General features: G+C 37.3%; 1 protein-coding gene across 1 annotated transcript; it reads right to left on the reverse strand.

Annotated features, from left to right (window-relative positions):
• Positions 1 to 7,669: 7,669 nt before the first annotated feature.
• LOC132310152 (laccase-3-like) lies at positions 7,670 to 9,928 on the reverse strand. Its single transcript, XM_059808370.1, has 6 exons — positions 9,809 to 9,928; positions 9,583 to 9,734; positions 9,231 to 9,475; positions 8,996 to 9,124; positions 7,898 to 8,848; positions 7,670 to 7,800 (listed from the first exon to the last, which is right to left on the reverse strand). The coding sequence occupies exons 1-6, from the start codon at positions 9,926 to 9,928 to the stop codon at positions 7,670 to 7,672; spliced, it is 1,728 nt and encodes a 575-aa protein (XP_059664353.1).
• Between the last annotated feature and the right edge of the window lie 15,986 nt (positions 9,929 to 25,914).

Here is a 25,914-nt window from a genome sequence, read left to right on the forward strand (position 1 = left end):
AAAAATTCTAAAAACTAAAAATCAAAATTTTTTTTTGAGTTTTTCAAATTTTTTTCTTTTTTATTTTATTTTAAAAGTAACAAATCACTGATCATTAAATTCATCCAGTCAACAAATAATTCAAAACTTTTTCAGAGAATTTTAATAAGTATCAAAGAGTACAAATTTTTGACTCCACAGATTTTTCAAATTATTTCAAATCTCATAAAGTAATCACAATATGAAATCCAATTTGCAAATTTTGTAGAAAAATTTAGAAATTAATCTAGCAAGTTCATGTGTGTGTGTGAAATCTAATCTCATCAAATTTCAATAGATCATTGTCTAAACCATATGGATAGAAAAGCATCAAGATAAGATTATTTTTGAGCAATTTTTTTAAGCAAAGTGGCTTTCACTCTAAAGAACAAACAGGAATTCCCCATGTCAACTTGACTATACTTTTCTTTTTATCAATTAGCTCCTCTTCAAAGTCTAATGGGAGTTTTTGATCAAATCTCAATAGGTAGCCCATTCCTTCACAAAGAATTCAGCAATGTTCAATTTTTCTTTTCTTTTTATACTGAATATTTTCATTTTTTTTTTTCAAGCTCCTATTTTTTTTTTTTTTTTTTTTTCAGACAATAACCTTTATACCTTTTGTAATCAATATACCCTTATCAACAATTCAAAGATTTTCAATCAAAATTTTTAAAGATGGACTAATGCATAAAAGACTATGAACTTAAGAGATTCAAATCTAAAAATCCCCTAATCAATGCAAATCATCTTTGATTGTATAGATTACAAGCCAAGAATCTATTTTTGTCGAATCATCATGTGTCTCAATTTGCATTCAAATATAGATCATAAATTCATTGAAAGAATTTTCACATATAAATGATGAAGAATATGATCAGAAACTCAACACCTAAACCAAACCCTAACAAGTGATCCAATGGCAACAAAATTTTTATTTAAGCACAAATCAAGATCACTAATTATCAGTTTGAAGGTAAAGTCCTTTTGGAAACTAGTTCCACAGACTCAACTGGCACATAATTGATTAGATTTTTCTTTCTGATCCACACAATTTTCACTCTCACTTCCTGAAATTCTCTTTCATATTTTACATTTTTCTTAGGCAAATTTTCAGCTTTAGAAATTTTAGGTGCCACAAAATTCTTTTTCTTCTTAGAATACACCTTTTTCTAATTATGAACATCATGAGAATGAAGTTTAGAAAAATCATTCTTTTTCCTGTGAAAACATGAATGATATTTATATCCATTTTTACCACAAAAAGTTCAATACAACAGTTTAGGCACATAAGACATATCAGAATGCGATGCATTAGGCAAATATGGATCAGGCATACTATAATCAGCAGATTTAACAAAAATTGTTTTACCTTGACTGCTAGATGAGCCTTTAACAAATCCTAATCCAGTTTTATCATTTACATCCTTACCCATGTTGATCCATTTATTCAAATAGTCTTGACCCATTGTAAACCCTTTCAGTTTATCTTGTGTAGATTGCAATTCAAGTTCAAGAGATTCAATCTTCAGACCAAGATATTCCTTCAAGGAGTTAACACTACTTACCTTATCTTCAAGAATGATGATCTTCCTATTAAGCTCAGTGATAATAGAATTGCTTTCAAAAGCTTTTCTTTTTCCTTTATCAATTTGTTTTCTTAGATCTTCATTCTCTCATTTTGCTTGGATAAGCTCATTTGCTAACTTATTGATATCTTGTTTGACTTCAATGGTTTCTTCGACCATCTTTTTCAATCTTTCATCATCCTTTTCATCCTCTTGCACCTGTTCATCATAAACTTCATTGTCTTCATTATCTGAAATATCAGAGTCAGATAAAGTAATAATATGAGGACCTTTTTCAAGAAAAGTAATATAATAAAAATCATTAGAATCATCATGAGGAAAATCATTATTGCTAGAAGCAGAATTTTCAAAAATAGAAACTTTCATTACTTTTCCTTTGTTCCTATCCTTTTGATCTTTCTTTAGACTAGGACATATATTAGATGTGTGACTTTTGCCACCACAATTCCAGCAAGTGAATTCAGTTTCTTTTGATTCTTCTACTTTCTTTTCATTAAATCTAAATTTCGATGCCTTATCAAAATTTTAAGGATTGGCCATATTGACATTCTTTCTCCTCTGTTGTCTATGTAATATCTGATTGAATTGCCTTGATAGAAAAGTAAAATCGTCATCATAGTTGTCATCAACAGAATTCTCAACCTGCGTTGATTTTAAAGCAAGATTTTTCTCTTTCTGATTTGAATCAAATTCTGCATCTCATAATGTTTCAATGAACCTATAACTTCATTAACTTTAGAGATAGACAAATCCCAATATTCAGTGATAGCTTCTGCTCTTATTTGAAATCTTTTAGGTAAAGACCTTAAGATTTTTTCACAAATTTTCTTATCACTAACTCTTTTGCCTAAGTGTCGCAGTTCAGAAATAATTTCAAGAAGAATAGAATAAAAATCAGAAAATGATTCATCTTCTTTCATCACGATGTTCTGAAAGTTATGAGAAAGCATCTAAATTTTGGATAACTTCACTTTTGAAGTCCTTTCATGAGTAACCTGCAAAATATCCCAAGTGTCTTTAATAGTTTTATAATCAGAAATTATAGCATATTCAGATTGAACAACATAATTAATAATTGCATATAAAACTTTTCTATTAGCATCCTTACGCTCAGCTTCAACAGCAGTAAAAGTAAATGCATCTTTTAAAACTTTTTCTACTTTACCATCTACAGTTTTATCTTCTGTCGGTGGTGTATAGCCAGATTCAACAATAGCCCAAGTTTTACCTCCTGAATTTTGCAAAAAAGCTCTCATATTTGATTTCCAAAAATTATAATTATTTCATTCAAATAAAGGACCACATTAATTAGAAGCACCTTTTTTCAACGCATAAGACATGATGAAACAAAATTTTGAAATCAATCAAAACTTTTCACAAGGATCAACTCAATGTGTAGAGATTGTCTCTGATACTAATTTGTGAGTTATACGCAATGGAATATTAAAGAGTTTTGTATTTTTAGAAACAAAACTATGTCTTTCTAATCTTTACTTAAATAATTAAAAACATGCAAGATAAAATAAAGCAAAATAAGGGTTAGAGATCACACTAAGATTTTTAGCGAGGAAACCCTAGTTGGTAAAATAAGCTAACTGTTTGCGTGGGAAAAACCTCATGGACTATGCTGTCCAAAGTAAACTGATCCACTATGTATGAAATAAAGTACACTAAACTTTGACTCTGGCCCACACCCTGTCGTTCTACCAAACACCAATAGCTGACAATCCTCTGTCTTTGCGACGTCCCATCCAACAGCAGTTGACCTCAAGCTTATGCTTGATCTCTGTAGAATGGTTGCACGTAGATCAAATAACACTCCACGAATGCTTTGACCCTTTTAAAGTGTGATTGTTTTTACTTCTGTTCTTTAATATCTGAATTCGATGTAGAAGTAGATTTACTTTTCTCTGATCGTTGTAGATGCAAGACTTTGATCACGATCAGGATTTGAACAATACTCTAAACTTACTCTTGTGTTTATGTGTATGTTCTAGAAAGACTGACAGAGAAATCAACTTGAATTTTCTGCAAAAATAATCTTCCTAAGGCTTTTATGAATAATGAAGTTGTAATGCAAAAGCCGTACTAAACCTAGATATGTATCAGGGTTTATATAGAATTTTTAAAGACCTAATCCTTCAGAAAATATAGGAAATTTCGTGCACAGTACTTTTGGTATAATTCTAAACCAACTAGGAAATAAATCAGAACAGGATTACAAAGTTTCCTTAACCTAAAGAAGACCTTGAACCTGTTCAAGAAACGCTAAACTGGTTCAAGAATGGCAAAGTAATTTCGAAGCCAAAGTTTGAAGGCTTGAACAGGTTTCAAGAAGCTTGAACCGGTTTAAGTTTGCCAGACTTGAATCCTAAGCTCTAAAGGTTTGAAAACACAGTTTTGGTAAGATCTGAAAATATACCAATTATGGAACGTGTCCAAACCTTTTTAGATTTCTTCCTAAAGTGGTGTTCTTTCCTTTCTCGATGATCTCAGTATAGTATCTTTGAACAACCTTCCAATTCAACAGCAGATCTCGATCTTGATATGGAAACTTAAAATTACAACTCGCTCGAACTTGTTTTGACACCAAAAATTGCCAATTATAGAATTTATATCTCACAAGAACAGTATTTCATTATGGAAATAAAAAGATACAAAGTAAAATGGCTCACACCCAAAAACCCAATTACACCCACAAGCTCTCGCTCAATACTGATATTGATACAACTCACTCAATTTCAGATGATTCCTAATTGAATGAGGAACAAGGCTATTTATAACCAAACAAATACTTGGTGCCCAAGTATAATGAAGAAGTTCAACTGATCACACTAATCAATCAAATTTGTTTCCTTACAATGATACAACTATATTATATAGCTATATGAGCCTTAAAAGGAAACTAATGATATTAGTTTCCTTTGTTCACAAGAACAGCTATTGATGACCAAAAAATTAGCATATATTATGTATATATATATATATATGGTAGCTTAAACCAATCAACGGGTGGCACAAATTCCATAGTAGGCTGGCAAACTTCAATATGGAAACCGTGACTTATGCTCCACGAATAACTGAGCTGGTGTAAACTGGGAACCAAAATTTAAGCCATTGATTATGATGTGAATGCCACGTCATCTAACAAATTTCCACCTTAGCAAAAATTTCGTATGAGCCACTGTATCTCTGCCAAACAATCTGACTTCGCCACAAAATAAATTAATAAAGAATTTTAGTTAAGTTTGAGTCATCCTAAAACTTAATGATCGGGCTCTCATTCTTTAACCCATGCATGTCTTGCGCAGCTACAAGCATACCTCCAGTATTTCTGTTAAACTCTAAGTGCTTACCAAAAACACCCTCAGAAACTCTAAGTTTGATATTTCCTCCAGCAACCTTCTCCAACCGCCCACAAACCACCGATTGGTAATGAAAAGTCATATTCTCACCCTTGTGAAGAATAGATCGTCCTTGACTTTTCCTCGCATCTCTATTATGACCAACTACTTGCCTCCCACGCATTTTAGTGTCGCTCAAATGAACTATCTCATTGCCACCAAGATTATTTCAAGTTAATATCACACATGTCCTCATGGGTCTGCCTCCCTATAAAGATGTTTGTAATTTTGGTTGCCATCTGAAAAAGGATTTCATTCTCCCATCACGTTGTGTATTCCCTTCACAACCTTTTTGGGAATTAGGATCATCACTCCTCTTTTTAACTCTTCCTTTGCGAAGCCCTGAATGCAGATTTCTGCGAACTATAGAAGATCTTGTATTAGCTCCACCTGTTACTGTAGTCCGTTGGAGAAGATACAAAATTTTCACCTTAGTGCATAAGAGAATCCATCATGATCATCATTGCTCCACCCTCAAAATTTTGAAAGTTTTCCTGTCTGCCGTCAAAATCAAACCACCTTTCACCTCTTTATAGGAGGAGAAAGAATACCTATTGGGACACTTATGAACGGAACAACCAGAATCAAGAATCCAACTGTCATTAAATAACATACTATGAGAACATATTCGTCACTTTTCAAGTCACTCGTTGTAGTAGCCGCCGCATAAGCTGCTTCTTGAACCTTCCCTTTCCCATTCCCATTCTTTGCCTTTAGTTTGGAACAATGCCTGATGATGTGCCCTATCTTGTGACAATAGTAACATTCCAAATTTTTATGAGATCTAGATTTGCCTCTACTACCAGAACCCTTTGTTTCACTTTTGCCTCTTACAAATAATCATATACCCTCGGCCTATTAATCTCCAATATTCCCAGACACTTTTTTTCTCAACTCCTGAGAGTTCAATGAGTATTTAATATCCTCCATACTAGTAGTGTCTTTTCCATGAAGCAATGTGGTAACAAATTGTTCATAGAAAGGAGGCAAAGAACACAACAAAATACGGGCTTGATCCTCGTCATCAATTTTAATATTAGTATTTTTCAAATCCATAATAATATAATTGAAGTTATCAATATGCTCCTTAAGAGGCATACTTTCCTTCATACGAAGGGTGCAGAGTCTCTCTTTCAGGTAGAGTCTGTTGGTGAGAGATTTCGTCATATACAGACTCTCCAATTTCAGCCATAACTTTACCTCCGTGTCTTCATCAATAACTTCATGCAGCACCTCATCAGCTAGATTCAAAACAATTGCACTGCACGCCTTTTCATCGACCTCATCCCTTTCTTCGTTGGACATAGTTTTTGGCAACTTTTCCTTCCTGAACAACAACTTCTTTAGACCTTGCTGAGTTAGCAGGGCTGCATTTTAATGTGCCAAAGACTAAAGCTAATCTTGCCATCAAATTTCTCAATTTTGTATTTTGTTGACATCTCAAAAAACTCTGAAAAAAAAAAAAAAAAAAAAAAAAAAAAAAAAAAAAAAAAAAGCTCTGGTACCAGTTTTTTATGAAATAAGGATTGAATGGGAGTTTATGAGAACACGAGAAAAATAAATGACAAGAAAAGAAAATAGCACATGCACAAACAAAATAAAGATTTACGTGGTTCGATTATACCTACGTCTGCGGAGAGAAGATAGAATAATATTTTATTATGAAAATAAAGAGATACAAAGCAAAGTGGTTCACATTCAAAAACCCAATTACACCCACATACTCTCACTCAATACTGATATTGGTATAACTCACTCAATTTCAAATGATTCCTAGTTGACTGAGAAATAAGGCTATTTATAGCCAAACAAATACTCGGTGCCCAAGTATAAAGAAAAATGTCAATTGATCACGCCAATCAATCAAATTTGTATCATTATAATGATACAGCTATATTATATAGCTACTTATGAGCCGTAAAAGGAAACTAATAATATTTTATATGTGTGTGTGTGTGTGGTAGCTTAAACCAATCAACGGCTAGCACAAATTTTATAGTAGGCTGGCAAACTTCAATATGGATAACATGACTTGTGCTCCACGAATAACTGAGCGGGTGTAAATTGGGAACCAAAATTTGAGCCATTGATTATGATGTGAATGCCACTCATTTAACACATTTCAACGTCAAAAGAAAACTAAAATTGCGGAACATTGGAAATTAGTTTTGAATTTTTATTAATAGTAAATCTATCAAGTGATTAGGATTTTTTAGTTTGACTAATAATGAATAAAAGTTACAACTCAATATTGGCTAGGAAAACGAAACAATGGAAAATCAAGCATGCCAACTTTTCTGCTTAATCAAGCAGAGTTAAGATCTGGACTAGCAACTAGAAAATATGCGAAACAGAAAAAAAAAAAAAAAAAAAAACCAAAACACGAAATGCAGGCTACCAAAGACTTGTATAGTTAAGAACTAGTAAAATCTCTATCCTCTTTTTTACAATGACTGATTGTGCTCTTTTGATGATCTTAATATGGGGGAAAATCTTCCGGAGGAGGCATTATCAACTGCGATTCACCAACTCCATCCTCAACCAAGAACGACATGTCCAAACCCCAAGTGAGATGAGCATCTATATGACAGTGCATCAAGGACTAGTAAAATCTCTATCCTCTTTTTTACAATGACTGATTGTGCTCTTTTGATGATCTTAACATGGGGGAAAATCTTCCGGAGGAGGCATTATCAACTGCGATTCACCAACTCCATCCTCAACCAAGAACGACATGGCCAAACCCCAAGTGAGATGAGCATCTATATGACAGTGCATCAGCCAAACTCCTGTTTTGGAAATCGAAAAGATTTAAGCACACATTGAATTAATGAATCTTGATTAGTAAAACATTTCGTTTTCAACTACAGATTATCATTTCATTACCTGGATTATCAGCCACAAATCGGATGACAGCCCATCCACCAACAGGTACGTCGATAGTATTTCTTTGAGGTGGATCAATGAGGTTAAAATTTGCAGTATCTCTTCCGGGATCAAAGTTACCAAAACCTTGTCCAACTACATAAAAATCGTATCCGTGAAGGTGCATTGGGTGGTCCTCTGCTGCCAAGATAGCGGTATCTTGTAACACAATTTGTACCCTTGAACTAAACTCCAACTGATAGAGCTTAGTCCCAAAAACTGGTTGCCACAGTGCACGGCTCACATTCCCCGTGTAATCAAAAGTCACTGGGGGGACAGCTGGAAAGTCCGTGGTGAACACACCAGGTATGTTTTGGTAGTAGGCTTGGAGTAAGGAGGCCTTTCTTGGGAGTACAAAGGATACATTGTTGATGCTGGCAGCAAACCGAGTGTTGTTTGGCCCTTGACATTGCGGTCCAGGAATGCAGTTGACAAACCCGAGGCCCACGGTGAAGAATAGGCTCTCATCAATCTCTGTTGGAACATTGACCCTAGTAGGACTCTTCAATTGTCTTGAGAATGCAGTGACTGTGGTTGTGTCATTGTAGGCTGGCAGTCGCGGTAAGGTTGGTCTTAAAGGAATCCCCTTTTGGACACTGCAAGGAGCAGCAATGTATTCGAGGATTGCTGTGGTGGTGGTATTGTCAAATGGTACATTTTGGGCACTGGTATAGGCGCGTGCTGCCATGTAGTAGCGTCGTGGGGTCTGATCAGCACTTAGGAGGACATTGGTTGTCTGACCAGGTCCCAGAATGATGACTGAGGCTGTGAAAGGCTTGTTATAAGCAGCATCAGCACCAACAACTGTGAGTTTGTGGTTGGTTATGGTAAAAAAGAGTTGCTGATTGAGTGCAGCATTAATGATTCTGAGGAGAACCAAATCACCAAAATTCACAAAAAATTTCACGGTACCTGCATCATAATTTAGAGTCATGTCACACATTTTATTTAATTGCAACTTAATTGCATTCAAAGTAAACTCAGAATAATCGAGATTCTACTTAATTGCATTCAAAGTAAACTCAGAATAATCGAGATTCTACTTATCTAATGTCAAACCTTTTCTAGAGCATCTATATAGATCACCAGGTTGACCATTAATGGTGTATGCATCGGACACATTTGGACCTGCCCCGGTGAAAATTGCCTGTCTTAGGACATCAAGGGGGTCCCTATTCCACCATTCACCTGTTCACCAGCATCATCTTAGTTACTCAATATAACTAAGACAAAAATGTGTTTGACTTGAGACATAGGCCATCATTGAAAGTGAAAGAAAATTGATGGCTCATACCGAGAAGAATAGGTATTTCTAGGTTGGGCATTGAGAAGGGGTATGAAGAGCCCGGTTTGGGATAGATGATCAGTGCTCCATAGACAGTAGCTCTAAGCCATCTGCTATGAGCATGCCACCACAATGTTCCCTCCTGATCTTCAATTGTGAACCGGTATGTGTAGCTCGCTCCAGGCTGGATTGGACACTGAGTCACATATTCAGGGCCATCCGCCCATGGTGTTCCCTTCTGATGAATCCCATGCCTGGTGGATGATAACAGTAAAAAAATAAAAAAATAAATAAAAATCTATCAAAAGATGCAAAACACAAGTGTAAAACAAGAATGTCCCGATAAAAATTGTGTGATTACCAATGGATGGAAACGTTGTAACGAGCACTGTTTATGACTTTGATGACAAGAGTGTCCCCATCCCGCGCTTCCAAAGTTGGCCCTGGAAATTGCCCATTGACAGTAATAACGCTACGAGTTCTGCAGAGCCTCTTCTGTGGGGTAGCTTCGACCTATTTTGGCAAAACATGATGTCAACAACCGGTTCAAAAATACTGGAAACGCAAAGGAGGAGAAGATGACATACCACAAATTCGTGGTAGAGAGTTTCAGCATATGCGAAACAAGATAGGAAATCAAATACAATGAGAAGGCCAAGAGAGAGGCCATTGCACCGTGGCTTATGACACAAGTTGTAGGCTTTCATTTCTCTGTTTCTCCTCATCCTTTGCTGATTGGAAGTTGTTTGAGTGGTTTGTGTTGGTTAAGACTACATGATGGTGCAGTTTTTTTATACTGCACTAAGGAGGGAATATAAAAGCTTAGCTCATTGTAAAGAAAAGTAGGGAGTGAGAGAAAAAGATTTGGAGCTTTTGGCAGATTAGATTATGAGTCAACAGGGGTAACAAGATCTTAGGGTACATAGTCCAACCATAAAGTGGATTTGGTGCACCTACTAGCTCTGTCAATTGTTTAACAAAGTGACTCTCCTCGGTCTGTTAAGATTTGGTGCAAATTCCTTCCTTTTCCAGTTATGCACACAAAGAAGAGTCCATTAAACAAGTATTTGTAGCATTAATTAAAGGCTGGAGTATAGTGAAACTTTTTTATTTTGAATATTTGTAGCAATATAATTGAAGGTTGTAGTATAATGATACTCCTTTATTTTTTTAAAGTAAAGAGTTCGTGGTTAAAAATTTTACATGGGATTTTTATAACCTAATTAGTATACATGGATATGATATGATCCGGATGAGTGGCGGATCCCGCGGGGGGGGAGCCAAAGCACAGAGAACTCTTAAATTCCAAATCTTGCACAAATCAGAGAGCTCACTCATTCTCACCCTCTAAAGTCTAACCCTATTTCCTCTAAAATTTTCGAACTCTTTAATCTTTCAATCTCCAATTTTCCCTTATTTAATATTAGACCCCCATTAACAATTCATGGATTCGCCCTTCATCCGGATGTGCCAATTTTTTTAAAGTAGAACACCGGTCGACACAATTATACATAGATATGAATTTTTATTTATATACATCTTTTGGGTTATAGTATTATAAAACTTTAATTTATTTTTAATTTCTATACTAGAGATTCTTTGAAATGAGTTAGAAAATTAAATTATGTCATTATTGTAAATTTTGTAATAATTTTCACTACTTTGTTATAATAGTGCATTTTTTGTTTCACTTGTAAAATTTCAATTAATTTTAATGCTATTTTTTTTTTTTTTTTTTTTTAAGAAAAAATTTGAACACTAGAATGTGCTCATTTTATTTTTAAAATTATCAGGTAGATTTATGTTAAAAATATCGAAAAGTGTCGGTCAACAAAGTGTTGGCAAAGTGTATAAAATATAAAAATATATATATTTTATTTATGAAAACTCATATTAAGTGTCAGACACATGTTCCAGGAGCATCGAACATGACAGTGATAAGTCTCTTACATCTTTTCTACTTTGTAGCACACAAAGTATGTCTTCTTTTTTATTTTTATTTTTATTTTTTTCCTGACAATAAGTCAAGCCGAACAGCACTTACAGAGAAACATAACAAACATCCCACCAATTGCCACATCACAAAATACACCTGTAATGTTTCTATTTTTCACTATTTTTCATTTTTCTGGAATTTTCTGCTTTTGCAAGGACATTTTCATCTTTTCTCGTTTTGCCGGACACAGGGGGGTGTGCCGTGTATGTTCAAGAGTTGATAGGGGCATTTCTTTGAGTTCAAGACTCTTAGAAATGCAATGGTTATCATTTCGTCATTTTTTCGTTTTTCGGGCCGGAGAGTCCCGGGTGGGACCCGCTATTGGAATTTTTGCACACGGGGGTAATGTCACGGGTTCATTGCATGTCATGCATTATTTCATTGTGCATTATTTCATTGTGGTAAATTTAATTGTGTGGTTGTATTATATTAAAGCATATATATGACTTTTGTGGTGGAAAAAATTAAGTTAAAAAGGATTTTTTTTTTAGTGGGACCTACCACTTCATTGTTTAGTGACCAAGATGTCATTTTGGCCTCACTTTTCCTTTCTCTCCTATAAGCACTCTCTCCCCCTCCCTTTTCTCAATTTTCTTTTTTCTTACTTCACAAATTTCATACTTCAATTACTTTCTAAATTTTGAGAATTTGTTGGTGTCGTTTGCGGCAAATCGGAGAGGTCGTTATGATCTACGCGTTGATAAGAACAATTCACCATTTGAGGTAGGGGTCTCTAATCCACACATTCTTGTACCTTTGTGAGTTAATTTCTTGTTATTTGTTACCTAGCATGCTAAATTGTGTTGATTTTACTTTAGAATGACTTAATTGTGCATATGAAGTATATGATTATGTGTGTTAATTAATGTTGTATGAGAAAGCATGCTTAAGTAGTAAATTTCTATGCCTATTGTGTTTAATTTGCTAGATTTTACAATATAAAACATGTGGATTACTTTTCTTTTCAAATTTCCTCTAAGTCTTGTATATGGTGGATGTTGACTTGTATTGTATAAAATTCTCTCTTAACATATCATTTAAGAAGCATTATACATTTATGCATGACATTGGGCAAAGAAAATGGGAAAAATTGATTTGAAATGGAAAGAAAAAGGGTTTTTAGGGAAAAGTTTTGATAAAGGGTTTGCGAAAACCCGGGCGCCTAGGAGTTCCCTAGGGTCTGTGGCGCTAATGTGACCTAAAGGGAATTAGGAAGATTGCCCTAGCGTGGTTGAGTTATCTGGGCCCCAAATGACGCCACAGGGTTATCATGGGTTAGGGACAGTAGCCAATCCTTCTCTCGTGTCGCCATGGAGTTGCCACGGTACGGGTTATGTAAACAGTTTGAAAAGTAATGAATGAAAGGGATTTTGAAAATGGGGAGTGATATAAGATGGCATTGCATTCAATGGCATGATATTGTTCACTTATGGCCTTAAAATTGTTGTTGTATTCTTCCCCGGCTTGGCATGATCCCATTTTTCCTTATTTATATTCCTTGCTTGGATTCACAGGGTCACAAGAGATGTATCTTAGGCACCTCCTATTGAGCCATTGTGCTCACCTCCTTATTATTAACATTTTTTAGGACACGGAAAGGAAATGGTGGACGATAATCCACCACCAGTTTAGTCGGGTTGACGGACTTAGGCTTTTTTGTGCTCGATGTGTATATTAGTCATTTTTGTTCTAAATAGTATTAGGGGTCATTTTGTATCTACTACATGGTTGGAAATGGTCTTGAGACCATTCTCTTGTATTTTGTGGTCTCATTATGATTTCAATGTCCATAGCCATATTTTTTATGTATGACGGACTTGTTTAATTTTAATGGTGTAACGGATTCATGTATGGCTTTAATGGAATGAAATACTACCTAGTTGTATTAATTTCATCATCAAATGAAAGATTTGGGGTAGGTTTGGGCTTTAAGTAAGGTCACCAAGGGACCAAAGGAGTGCCTAGATGCACAAGTTCATAATTTTAAGCTTCTAGGGCATTTTTAGGGTTCTGGGCATCTTGAACCGGTTCAGCCCCATTGAACTGCTTCAAGGAGGTGCATTTGATTCTTGAGTGGGCACACTGCCCATCTTGAACCGGTTCAGCCCCACTGAACCGATTCAAGTCCCCTAGTGCACTAATTTGGCTTCTTCAGTTGACAACTTGGAACTTTTGACTTCAGGCGGTCATAACTTCTTCATTCCGAACCCAAATAGGGTCATTCTTGAGTCCATTTTCAAGGATTTTGAGTTTCTAATGAGACCAACCTCATTTTCAAATTCCATTCATGTTTAAAGTTATGGTTGTTTTAATAGAACAGTGTCGGAATTCCCCTTGAAGTAAGGGTACTTTTGGGAATTCATAACCGATGACTGTAGAACCTCACCGAGTATCATGGAACCTCACCGAATTTAAGGATAGATTATCCTTTCATATTATAAAATGACCATTTTACCCCTAGTGTGTTCTCGGGTTTGGTTAAAGACCCGGTTAGCGATTCGGACCCCCGGTTCAGGTCGTTACAAAATTGGTATCAGAGCAATGGTTCAAAAACCATTAGGACGACAGGTAGAGGCCTACCTAGGGTTATGTGGGAAGTTATTTGCATTGTTTATGTGGCTATTTGCTAAAGTGTTTTGTTATTTAAAAAGCATGCTTAACTGTTTATTTGCTTATGTGTTTATATGCTTATGTTGATATATTTATTACATAGCCTTGCATGCTAAGTGTTAGTATATATATTATTGTTCATGTTGAGTCATTCATGTGAGAACGTCGTTCTCGGTTGAACCTTAGTGTCATTGTTGTTGAACCATTTTCTCGTTTTATAGCACGATGCCACCACGAAAGGAACTAAAGGGAGTTGGCCCTAGGCCGACAAGGGGTGATGCTGGTGAAAATTCTAACTCCAATCCCACGGAACTAGTTGAGGTGGATACACTTCTTAGGGACTTGATGTCACACTCTGATACCATTTTGTCACGCCTCGAAAATTTTCTAATAAAATCCTCAATTTATACACATCCAAATATATCAAAATACACCCAGGATCATAAAAAAATGCCCTCTTTTATACAAATTCAATTTCCTCAAATATATACAAAAAAAAAAAAAAAATCTCCAAATAAATAAATAAAATCCTGCAACGCCGACTCTTCAGCCTAAGCTCATATCTATCTGAAACTAGAGGGTGGTGAGACAAAAATCACAGTAGGAAAAACCATAACAAGAATTTCATGGAGGTTTAATAAAACAGCTTCACAAAATAAACATATATAGGTGAGTATAAACAAAATACATATGCATTTTATCAAAACATTTAATCAAACCATTTGAAGCAAAATCACCCCATGCCATTCAAGGTATAGAGAACCCACTAACTTTTCCTTTACTCCATCTCCTGTGGGCCCGCTAATACAAAACCATTAAACTTCATTTCCTCTCAATTCGGTAGCTCCCCTTTTACCCTTCCAACAAATGTAAAAACTAAGTCAAACCCACTAACTTTTCCTTTTCTCTCTGAATTTCGTCCCAGTGTCCATTCCCCTTCACCATACGAAACTGATACAATAAATATATAAGCACAAAACTAAATCAATTCAAAACAATCTCCAATAAAAATTAAATACTCAATCTTAGCAACTAAAATTAAATTAAAATCCTAAGAGTTTTCTGGTCATCACAATCTCCACCACTTAAAAAGAATTTCGTCCTCGAAATTCAGATCCAACAATCTTCGTATACTCGAAAACATCAACAACCACAAAACAAAATTCAAATTCTTACCCCAGGCGATGTGAGATACCGTGATATGTAGGACGTTGTGGTAACTATCAGTGATAGTCACCCGCCCACACAATCCGTAACCGTTGTGGTAGCTAGTCGATGCGTCACCTGCCCAATTAAAAAAAAAACAAACAATAACAAATCTGGGCTACCTGCCCAACCACACTAACCAATCATCCCAGTAGCTGCCGGTGAACGCCATCTGCCCACACACACCCAGCTACGAGTGGTAGCTGACCAGTACTACACACTCGCCCACTCACACTCGTTTACATCATCACTACACTCACACTTCCGGCTGGGTACAAGCTCTGATACATTTTGTCACACTCTGATACCATTTTTGTCACAACCCTAAAATGACACCAATTCTAAAAAAAATTCGACATGACCTTTACTAAAAAGGGTCCTACCATAACCTGTTGAAATGTATAAAAAAAATGTAATTGCCTCACTTGCCCATAAACTAATCTATCATATCCCAACACACAATGCAAATAATATACCAATTCCCAAAATAACTATATACATATAACCAGAGTCCCTTCCCTCCAATTCCTTTAATAATATATATGTGTGTGTGTGTGTGTGTGTGTGTGTGTATGTGTGTGTGGAAGTGCCAGTCCACTACTTTGTCCCATACTCCTTTACGAGGAACATAATCTAATTAAATAAATTTACAGTCCACGAAATACAGTTGAAATCAAAAGTTCATAATTTACAACATTATACAAATTATACTAAAGTTTTACAGAATAGTCAAAATTTACATTTACAAAATATTAAAGTTGTAAAAAAAAAATAACAAAATATAAATTTTCAATCCCGTCTAAACTTGTGGTGGATAGTCGTTCGCCACCTCTTTTCTGTGTTCCGAAAAATATTAATAATAAGGGGTGAGCAAAATTGCTCAGTAAGTGGTGCCTTAGACACGCCTTTTGTGACATCATGAATCCAAATAATGAATAGGATAAAGGATGGGGGTCATGCTATGCCAGTAAATAATACAACATTAATTCCAATTTTCAAATAAACAATATTAATAATAAGGGGTGAGCAAAATTGCTCAGTAGGTGGTGCCTTAGACACGTCTCGTGTGACCTCATGAATCCAAATAATGAATAGGATTAAAGGATGGGAGTCATGCTACGCCGGGAAAGAATATAACATTAATTCTAATTTTCAAATAAACAATGTCGTGCCATGATATGCGATGCCATGTATGTTGCTCCCCACTTTCAAAATCCAAATCCATCACTTTTCAAACTATTAATATAACCCGTCCGTTGGTGACTTCGCATCGACACGAAAGAAGAATTGGCTACCGTCCCTGACCCTTGGTACCTCCACGGCGTCATTTGGGCCCAGATAGCTCAACCACGCTAAGGCGTTTTTCCTAGTTCCCTTTAGGTTACATTAACACACCGGCCCTTTGGTGACTCCACGGCGACCGAGTTTTCTCAAAACCATTTAATCAATATTTCTTCCCGAAAATCTCCTCTTTTTTTTTTAAATAATTTCCCTTCATTCATACCCAATGAAATGCATACATGTCTCATACTTTCAATGCTATGATAATAAGGGATTTTCATACAACACAATTAAGCATACTTTACAATAATTCGAAGAAAATTACACATGCTTCCATATATCATTTCTAGCAATTTATCAACACAATAAACATAGAAAATCAACACTTAAGCATGATTTTCATACAAATCAACTAACACATAAAATCAAGAACTTTGTACACCACAATTATATCGTTTAGGGATAATCAACACCAATTAAACATGCTAACAACAATTATCAAGAAATTAACTCACATAGGTACAAGAAAACATGAATTAAAGACCCTTACCTCAAGGAAGATAAAAAAAAAAACCTCCAAAATGGGTCTCAAAACAGGAATCCCTAGAGTGCACTAAAACTAAAATTGCTTATATAGATGTGAAGATCTCGCCGTGCTCTTCGAATTGCAGCAAACGGCTTCCAAAAATTCCAAGTAATGAAGAAGGAATCTATGTTTAAAGTTTGAAGTAAAAAGAGAAAGAAAAAGGAAAGTGAGAGAGTGAGAGAAAGGAACCAGTGGGAGAGAGAATGTGAGGAAGAGAAATGTGAGATCAATGTGATCTCTTAACCACTTAAAGTGGTAGTGGGCCCCACCTCAAATAATTTATTTTCCTTTTTTTTTTTTTTTCTTTTTACACCACACAAACATATATACACATTTAATTTACAATCACTTTAAACACAACAAATAAAATAAATATGATGCAAATGGACCCAACTAAAATCCCCGTGTGCAACAATTTTGGTAGCGGGTCCTACACAGGACCATCCGGCCCCGAAAAGCCAAAATGCAAAAATGACAACATTGCATTTCAAAGAGTCCTGAACTCAATGAAATGCCCCAATCAATTCTCAGACACAACCGGCACACTCCACAGTGTCTGGTACGCAAAACGGTAAAAAACGAAAATGCCCTCGCAATGACAAAAATTTCAAAAATGAAAAAATGGTGAAAAATGGAACCATCACACTTGATTCCCCCGAGAGGTGTTTCCACTAGAAGGGACGATGTTGAAACGCCCGTTGAAGTGGGTGAAGGTTTGGCGGAATTGGCACTGAATCGTTTATTGCAGAATGCTTTGAGCGCTACAATTGTTTCTCTTCCGCAACCGATAGTTCAGACACAGGAGATGGAAGTGCAGAAATGTCTCAAGTTGATTTATGGGTTTGTGAAGCTAATGCCAGTAATGTTTGAGGGTGGTGCAGATCCAATGATAGCGGATGATTATCTTGACAAAGTGGAAAGCCACTTAACTTCTATGAATATGTCAGATAATCAGTTGAAGATCACCTTGGCTACTTATAGATTTTCCAAGGACGCCAAGCTTTGGTGGAAGTCAGTTACTAACCTACATAAGGTAGAGGACATGAGTTGGGATATGTTCAAGAAGTTATTCAATGAGAAGTATTTTTCGATTACTAAGACGTGAGAGTTGAGGAAATAGTTTGATGATCTCATACAGGGCAATATGTCAATAATGAAGTATAAAAACAGTTTACCTCTCTTTCTCACTTTGCCCCAGAGAGAGTGAAAAGTGAAGCTGACAAGACTCAGAAGTTTATTTCAGGCCTTCACTACCAAATGAGGCTGTTGATAATGGTTCAATATTTCAAGGTTTATGCGGAGGCAGTCGAAAGACCATTAATGTTATAGGCGGAAGCCAATGATAGAAATGCAGAAAGGGAACAGTAGAAGCAAAAGAAAAATGCAAAGTCATCATCAGAGGGACAACCAAGAAAGAAGCACAAGGGTGGTTTATTTCAATTTTAGGGGCAGAAGTCTGCACGATCTGCTCCTACTACTCCTATGCCAGTTGGATCAGATAACAGTGGGGTCATTTGTTTTCAGTGCCAGCAGCCTAGACATTACAAGTCCAAATGTCTTATAAACTCATCTACAGTTTCTGCAGCATCGAGAGCTTGTTTTGGGTGTGGCCAACAAGGCCATATGATTCGGGATTGTCCGAATCAGGGAGCAGGCACTGTTAGTGGCAAGTGGTCACAAAAGAGGCCGTCATAGTCGACTACAGCCCAGTCAGGTTTCAGATCACTGCCACCACCACAGCCTGCCATGTCTTCTCAGGGTTCACGACCAGCTACGAGAGATACTCCTACTATGTCAGTGCAGCAGTCAAGTGTTCAGGTTGGCAGTTCTCAGGCACAGGCACCACAGGGGCCTGTCTATGCAGTTGTTCAGGCCGATGCATCTTCTGGTCCATCAGTTCTCCAAGGTATATTTCCAGTGTTTGGTTCTTGGGCTCGTGTTCTGTTTGACTCTGGTGCATCTCATTCCTTCATATCATCATCATTTGCACTTGCATCAAGGTTAGAGGTCAGTTGCATGGATTTGGTGTCATGTGTTGATACGCCAATTGGGGTTTCAGTGTCTTTGAGTAGAGTTATGAGGGATTGTTCCATTATGATAGCCGAACAGAATTTTGTGTTTGACCTTATCCTCCTTGAGATGAAACCCTTTGATGTCATTCTCAAGATGGATTGGTTAGCTTCATTTCATGCTACGATCGATTGTTTCAGAGGAAGAGTCACAATTTGTACTCCCGAGGGAGTTTGCTTCTTTTTCGTGGGAGATCGAAGTGATTCCCATACTTTATCATTTTATGGAATTCGTGGAAGATGTCGTGGTGATTGCTTCTTGGCTAGTCTTTTAGCCGAAGAAGATGGTGTTGCAGAAGGGGTTTATCCGGCAGTTGTTCGTGACTTTTTGGATGTTTTTCCAGAGGACTTCACAGAGTTGCCTCCACATCAAGAGATGGAGTTTACCATTGATTTGATACCCGGTACCGCACCGATTTCTATGTCACCGTATCGTATGGCACCAGTTGAGTTTGAAGAATTAAAGAAGCAGCTTGATAATTTAAGTATGAAAGGTTTTATCTGACCAAATGTGTCATCGTGGGGCGTACTGGTCTTATTTGCTAAGAAGAAAGATAGTTCTTTGATGTTGTGCATTGATTACCGGAAGTTAAGTCATGCCACCATCAAGAACAAGTATCCTTTACCAAGGATAGATGATTTGTTTGACCAGTTGAAGGGAGCCAGCTATTTTTTAAAGATTGACTTGAGGTCGGGCTACTATCAATTAAGGGTTAGGGATGAGGATATCCCAAAGACAGCTTTCCATATACGGTATGGACATTATGAGTTCCTTGTTATGCCTTTTGGTTTGATTAATGCGCCAACGGCATTCATGGACCTAATGAACTGTGTCTTCCATGATTATCTGGACGAGTTTGTGGTAGTGTTCGTGGATGACATTCTTGTGTATTCATGATCTCAGGAGGAGCACGAGATCCATTTGAGTATCGTATTACAAATTCTAAGGGAGCACCGCTTGTTTGTCAAATATGAAAAGTGTGAATTTTGGCTACAAGAGGTGAAGTTTTGGGGGCATGTTGTTTCGGAAGGCGGAGTATCAGTGGATCCATCGAAGATAGAAGTAGTTTTGAATTGGGAGTAACCCAAGAATGTTTTTGAGATCCGGATTTTTCTTGGTCTAATGGGATACTATCAGAGATTTGTGAAAGATTGTTTCCGTTTGGCAGCACTAACGACTCGATTGACCCGGAAAGGGATTAAGTTTACATGAAATGAAAACTGCGAGTCTTCCTTTTAGGAGTTAAAGATAAGGTTGACTACGGCTCCAGTGTTGGTGATACCTGAGCGTGGCTTGGGTTATGTGATTTATTGTGATGCTTCACGTGACGGGTTGAGTTCTGTGTTGATGTAGGATGGTAGAGTAGATAGTTGAAAACTCATGAGCATAATTACCATACTCATTACTCGGAGTTAGCAGCAGTTGTATTTGCCTTGAAGTGTTGGAGACACTATTTGTATAGTGAGAGATTCAAGGTGTTCTCGGATCACAAGAGTCTCAAGTACCTTTTCTCCCAACAGGACTTGAACAACAGACAGAGGCGATGGGTTGAATTTTTGGAAGATTATAACTTTGATTTGCAGTATCATCTGGGCAAGGCAAATGTGGTAACTAACACCTTAAGCCAAAAATCTCATGGAACTTTGGCTGGATTAGCCATCCGAAAGTGGAAAATGCTTGAGGATTTGGCAGAAATGGGATTGTGTTACTTTGACGACGATATTTGCAGTGAGACAGCATTCTTGTTTAGTCTTATGGCTCAGTTTGCTCTTGTCAGACGAGTGATTGAGTCATAAGACAGGATCCGAATTTGGATGTCATTCACACTTTGATCTCCATCGATGAGACAGTGAAGGATTGGACCTTACATGTAGATGGAGCTCTTCAGTTCAGGGGTTTATTGGTCATTCCCTCAAGTTGTGGTGAGGATGTTCTACGAGAGTTTCATACTTTCCACTTTACAGTTCATCCAGGTGGTACCAAGATGTATCACAATTTAAGACGTCAGTATTGATGGAATAGAATGAAAGAAATGTTACACAGTTTGTGACTAGGTGCCTTACCTGTCAGCAAGTGAAGGCCGAGCACCAGAGACCAGCTGGTTTGTTACAGCTATTGCCGGTAGCTCAGTGGAAATGGGAGCAGATTGTTATGGATTTTGTGACAGGTCTTCCTAAGTCACAGAGGGGAAATGAGGTCGTATGGGTCATCATTAATAGATTGACCAAGATGGCTCACTTTTTTCCTATTAAGGCAACAGATGACGTAGAGGCACTTGGTGTATTGTATGTGAAAGAGATTGTGAGGCTGCACGGAGTTCCAGTATCTATTATTTCGAATAGGGATGCCAAGTTCACTTCAAATTTTTAGGAAGGACTTCAAGCAACGTTTGGTTCATCGTTGCACCTTAGTACGCCATTCCATGCACAGACGGACAACTAGTCGGAGAATGCCATCCAGATTTTAGAAGATATGCTTTGGGCTTGTGTACTTGATTTGGGTGGTAGTTAGGAAGATCACCTACCGCTTATTGAGTTTGCCTACAACAACAGTTATCAAGCAAGCATTAAGATGGCTCCATTTAAGGCATTGTATGGTAGACCTTGTAGGTCTCTAGTTTGTTAGACTGAGGTAGGCAAGACAACCGCCTTAGGACCCGACATTGTACTCGAGACTACCGAGAAAATTAAGCTGATTAGACAGAGGTTGCTCACAGCTTAGAGCCGACAGAAGAGCTATGCAGATAGGCGGAGACGACCACTATCTTTTGAGGTGGGAAACCAAGTCTTTCTACGAGTTTCTCCACGGAAAGGTTTAATGAGGTTCGGGAAGAGTGGCAAGTTATCACCACGATTTATTGGACCTTTTGAGATCTTGGACAACGTAGGAGAAGTTGCCTACAGACTTCCATTGCCACAACAGATGGACAGAGTCCATAACGTTTTCTATGCGTCGATGCTACGGAAGTATGAATCGGATCCGTCTCACATTTTGAGTTAGGTTGATGTGGACATTGACGAGGATGTTTCCTACGAAAAGGGACCGGTTCAGATCCTTGACACAAGACAGAAGGTGTTAAGGGACAAGGCGATACCATTAGTGAAGGTTCTTTGGAGGCATTATGGAATTGAGGAGGCTACTTGGGAGCTTGAACAGGAGGTTCGCTCCAAGTATCCAGTGTTGTTTTATTCCCCAGTTATGGCTTGATTTTGGAGATGAAATCCTTTAAGTTGGGGAGATTGTAATGTTTCTATTTTTCATCATTTTTCATTTTTTTGGAATTTTTTGTTTTTGGGATGGCATTTTCGTCTTTTCTCGTTTTACGTATCGGACACCGTGGGGTGTGTTGGGTGTGTCCGAGAGTTGGTTGAGGCATTTCTTTAAGTTTAGGACTCTTAGAAATGTAATGTGGGACCCGCTATTGGGATTTTTGTGCACGGCGGTGGTGTCACGGGTTTATTGTATGTCATGCATTATTTCATTATGCATAATTTTATTATGTAAATTTAATTTTGTGGTTGTATTATATTATAGCATATATATGACTTTTGTGGTGGAAAAAATTGAGTTAAAAAGGATTTTTTTTAGTAGGACCCATCACTTCATTGTTTAGTGGCCAAGAGGCCATTTTGGCCTCACTTTTCCTCTCTCCCATAAGCACTCTCTCCCCCTCTCTTTTCTCAATTTTCTTTTTTCTTTCTTCACAAATTTCAAACTTCAATTACTTTCTCAATTTTGAGAATTTGTTGGTGTCGTTTGCGGTAAATCAGAAAGCTCGTTGTGATCTACGCGTTGATAAGAACAATTCACCATTTTGGCAAACCTGGTGATTTCGAATTTGAGGGCTCAAATTGGGGGTTTTCTCTCATTTAAGGTAGGGGTCTCTAATCCATACATTCTTGTACCTTTGTGAGTTAATTGCTTGTTATTTGTTGTCTAACATGCTAAATTGTGTTCATTTTACTTTAGAATAACTTAATTGTGCATATGAAGTATTTAATTATGTGTGCTAATTGATCTTGTATGAGAAAGCATGCTTAAGTAGTAAATTTCTATGCCTATTGTATTTAATTTGCTAGATTTTACAATATGAAACATGTGGATTACTTTTCTTTTGAAATTTCCTCCAAGTCTTGTGTATAGTGGATGTTGACTTGTATTATATAAAATTCTCTCTTAACATATCATTTGAGAAGCATGATACATTCATGAATGACATTGGGCAAAGAAAATGGGAAAAATTGATTTGAAATGGAAAGAAAAAGGGTTTTTGGAGAAAAGTTTTGATAAAGGGTTTATGAAAACCCAAGCGCCTAGGAGTTGCCTTGGGTCCGTGGCATTAATGTGACCTAGAAGGAATTAGGGAGATTGCCCTAGCGTGGTTAGGTTATTTGGGACCCAAATGACACCACGGGGTTGCCATGGGTCAAGGACAGTAGTCAATCTTTCTCTCGTGTCGCCATAAAGTTCCCATGGGACGAGTTATGTTAATGGTTTGAAAAGTGATGAATGGAAGGGATTTTGAAAATGGGGAGCGACATAGGATGGCATTGCATTCCATGGCACGATATTGTTTACTTATGGACTTAAAATTGTTGTTGTATTCTTCTCCAACATGGCATGATCCCATTTTTCCTTATTTCTATTCATTGTTTGGATTCACAGGGTCACAAGAGGTGTATCTTAGGCACCTCCGACTGAACCATTGTGCTCACCTCTTTATTATTAATATTTTTCAGGACACCGAAAAGAAGTGGCAAACGATAATCCACCACTAGTTTAGTCGGGTTGACGGACTTGGGCTCTTTTGTGCTTGATGTGTATATTACTCCTTTTCGTTGTAAATAGTATTAGGGGTCATTTTGTATCTACTACATGGTTGGAAATGGTCTTGTGACCATTCTCTTGTATTTTGTGGTCTCATTATGATTTCAATATCCATGTAAGGCCTTAAGGCTATATTTTTTATGTATGACGAACTTATTTTATTTTAATTGTGTAACAGATTCATATGTGGCTTTAGTTGAATGTAATACTACCTAGTTGTATTAATTTCATCATTAAATGAAAGATCTGGGGCAGATTTGGGCTTTGAGTAAGGTCACCAAGGGACCAAAGTAGTTCTTAGATGCATAAGTTCATAAATTTAAGCTTTTGGGGCATTTTTAAGGTTCTGGGCATCTCGAACTGGTTCAAGCCCATTGAACCGATTCAAGGGGTGCATTTGGTTCTCGAGTGGGCACACTAACCATCTTGAACCGGTTCAACCCCACTGAACCGGTTCAAGTCCCCCAGTGCACTAATTTAGCTTCTTCAGTTGATAGCTTGGAACGCTTGACTTCGGGCGTCGTAACTTCTTTATTTCGAACCCAAATAGCATTCTTGAGTCCATTTTCAAGGATTTTAAGTTAGTTTTCCAATGAGACCAACCTCATCTTCCAATTCCATTCATGTTGAGAGTTATGGTTATTTTAGTGGAACAGTGTCGGAATTCCCCTTGAACCGAGTAAGGGTACTTTTGGGAATTCATAATCGATGATCGTAGAACCTTACCGAGTATCATGGAATGACTAAAATGATTGTTTTAAACCTAATTTGATTAGTTTAAGGATAGACTATCCTTTCATATTGTAAAATGACCATTTTACCCCTAGTGTGTCCTCGGGTTTGGTTAAGGACCAGGTTAGCGATTCGGACCCCCGGTTCAGGTCGTTACAACACCATATAAAACCCTATATACAAACACACAGGAACCTCAGATGATAAATCCAAAACCAACACCAAAACGCAAGGCACAGGCTTGACAGCTACCCATTAGATCAATTGGATTCGGATAATCTGGGACGGTTAGACCCAACAAAAACTGCAAGTTATGTAGCAAAGGACTGAGATGGAGATGAATCGGAGTGACATGATTCCCCATTTTGAGCACCAGACATCCCAGATGGATTGGATTGAGGACTAACTATAACACCAAAAGAGAACTGTTCTTAATTCAAACATCCATGAGGGGTAACCACCAAAGCTTTGCACTTCTTCCTAATAGGATTACAAGTGCCTGGAGATACGCCGAAAGAAAGTTGGCGTCTCTTGCGACCTTTTCACCCCGGGGAGGATCCTTAACTTTAAGAAGAAGACGAACTAGCAAAATTCCTTCACTTACAAGGCACAGCCACCGATTTACCTTTCATCCCTGCCTTATTTAGTTGATCCCATCGTTGCAAAGGCAAAATTTGTCCCTAACACTGGGAGCTTATATGAGCACAATGCATAGGTTCCTCAATTTGCGCGGAGGCCACATGACTCTGAGAAGAGGAACCTTGAATCATTTTTCCATCCTGGCCATGATCACCAACATCAAACGGAGTAAGCGCTTCAGAAATCCCTGTTCCTTGTAACTCCTTAACTGCCGAACCAAGGAGATTAACATAACCAGTAAAACATTCCCCTCGACCATCTTTAGTAACCAACATCGTGTGCCCACCCACAATAGACAAAGCCACCACCACAGTATTCAAAATTTCTAAAGACAAACATTAGGAGTCCCAAACAGATGGTGAGACTCATCTCCACCATCCAAGTCCCCTTCCTCCACATAAAACCAATTTTTTCCATTCCCAGGACTCATAGAATTAACCCAATCACTATCCGGGTTCCATAGGTCTATACTAAGGAAACCTTCCACACCTAACCATAGACTGTATTCCTTCAAATCCGCGTGAAAGAGTTTAGTGCCAAAGGGGTAACTCTTCCAGTGATAACCAATAATCTCATAAGCATAACAAAAAAAAAAGGAAGCTTCTCATAACAAACTTGAGCCTAAAAATCTGAACCCGAAGGGCCCGTTAACAGAACGTTCCGTCGAAAAGGTTTAGTAATATCCAATTCAACTTTTAAGCAAAGAACCCTACTATCGACCATCAAATTTTCTTTTCCTTCAAACA

Source organism: Cornus florida, unplaced genomic scaffold (genome assembly GCF_030987335.1).
Source record: "Cornus florida cultivar Cherokee Brave unplaced genomic scaffold, ASM3098733v1 CherokeeBrave_3.0.0_Hap2_Chr05, whole genome shotgun sequence".
Classification (NCBI taxonomy): Eukaryota; Viridiplantae; Streptophyta; class Magnoliopsida; order Cornales; family Cornaceae; genus Cornus; species Cornus florida.

What these genes read in the sequence shown, in the direction of transcription:
- LOC132310152 (XM_059808370.1), bottom strand. Translation starts at nt 9,928, where the DNA reads ATGAAAGCCTACAACTTGTGTCATAAGCCACGGTGCAATGGCCTCTCT. An exon ending in CTCTCTACCACGAATTTGTG is followed by an intron (nt 9,735 to 9,808) that starts GTATGTCATCTT and finishes TTGCCAAAATAG; the next exon opens with GTCGAAGCTACCCCACAGAA. An exon ending in TACAACGTTTCCATCCATTG is followed by an intron (nt 9,476 to 9,582) that starts GTAATCACACAA and finishes ATCATCCACCAG; the next exon opens with GCATGGGATTCATCAGAAGG.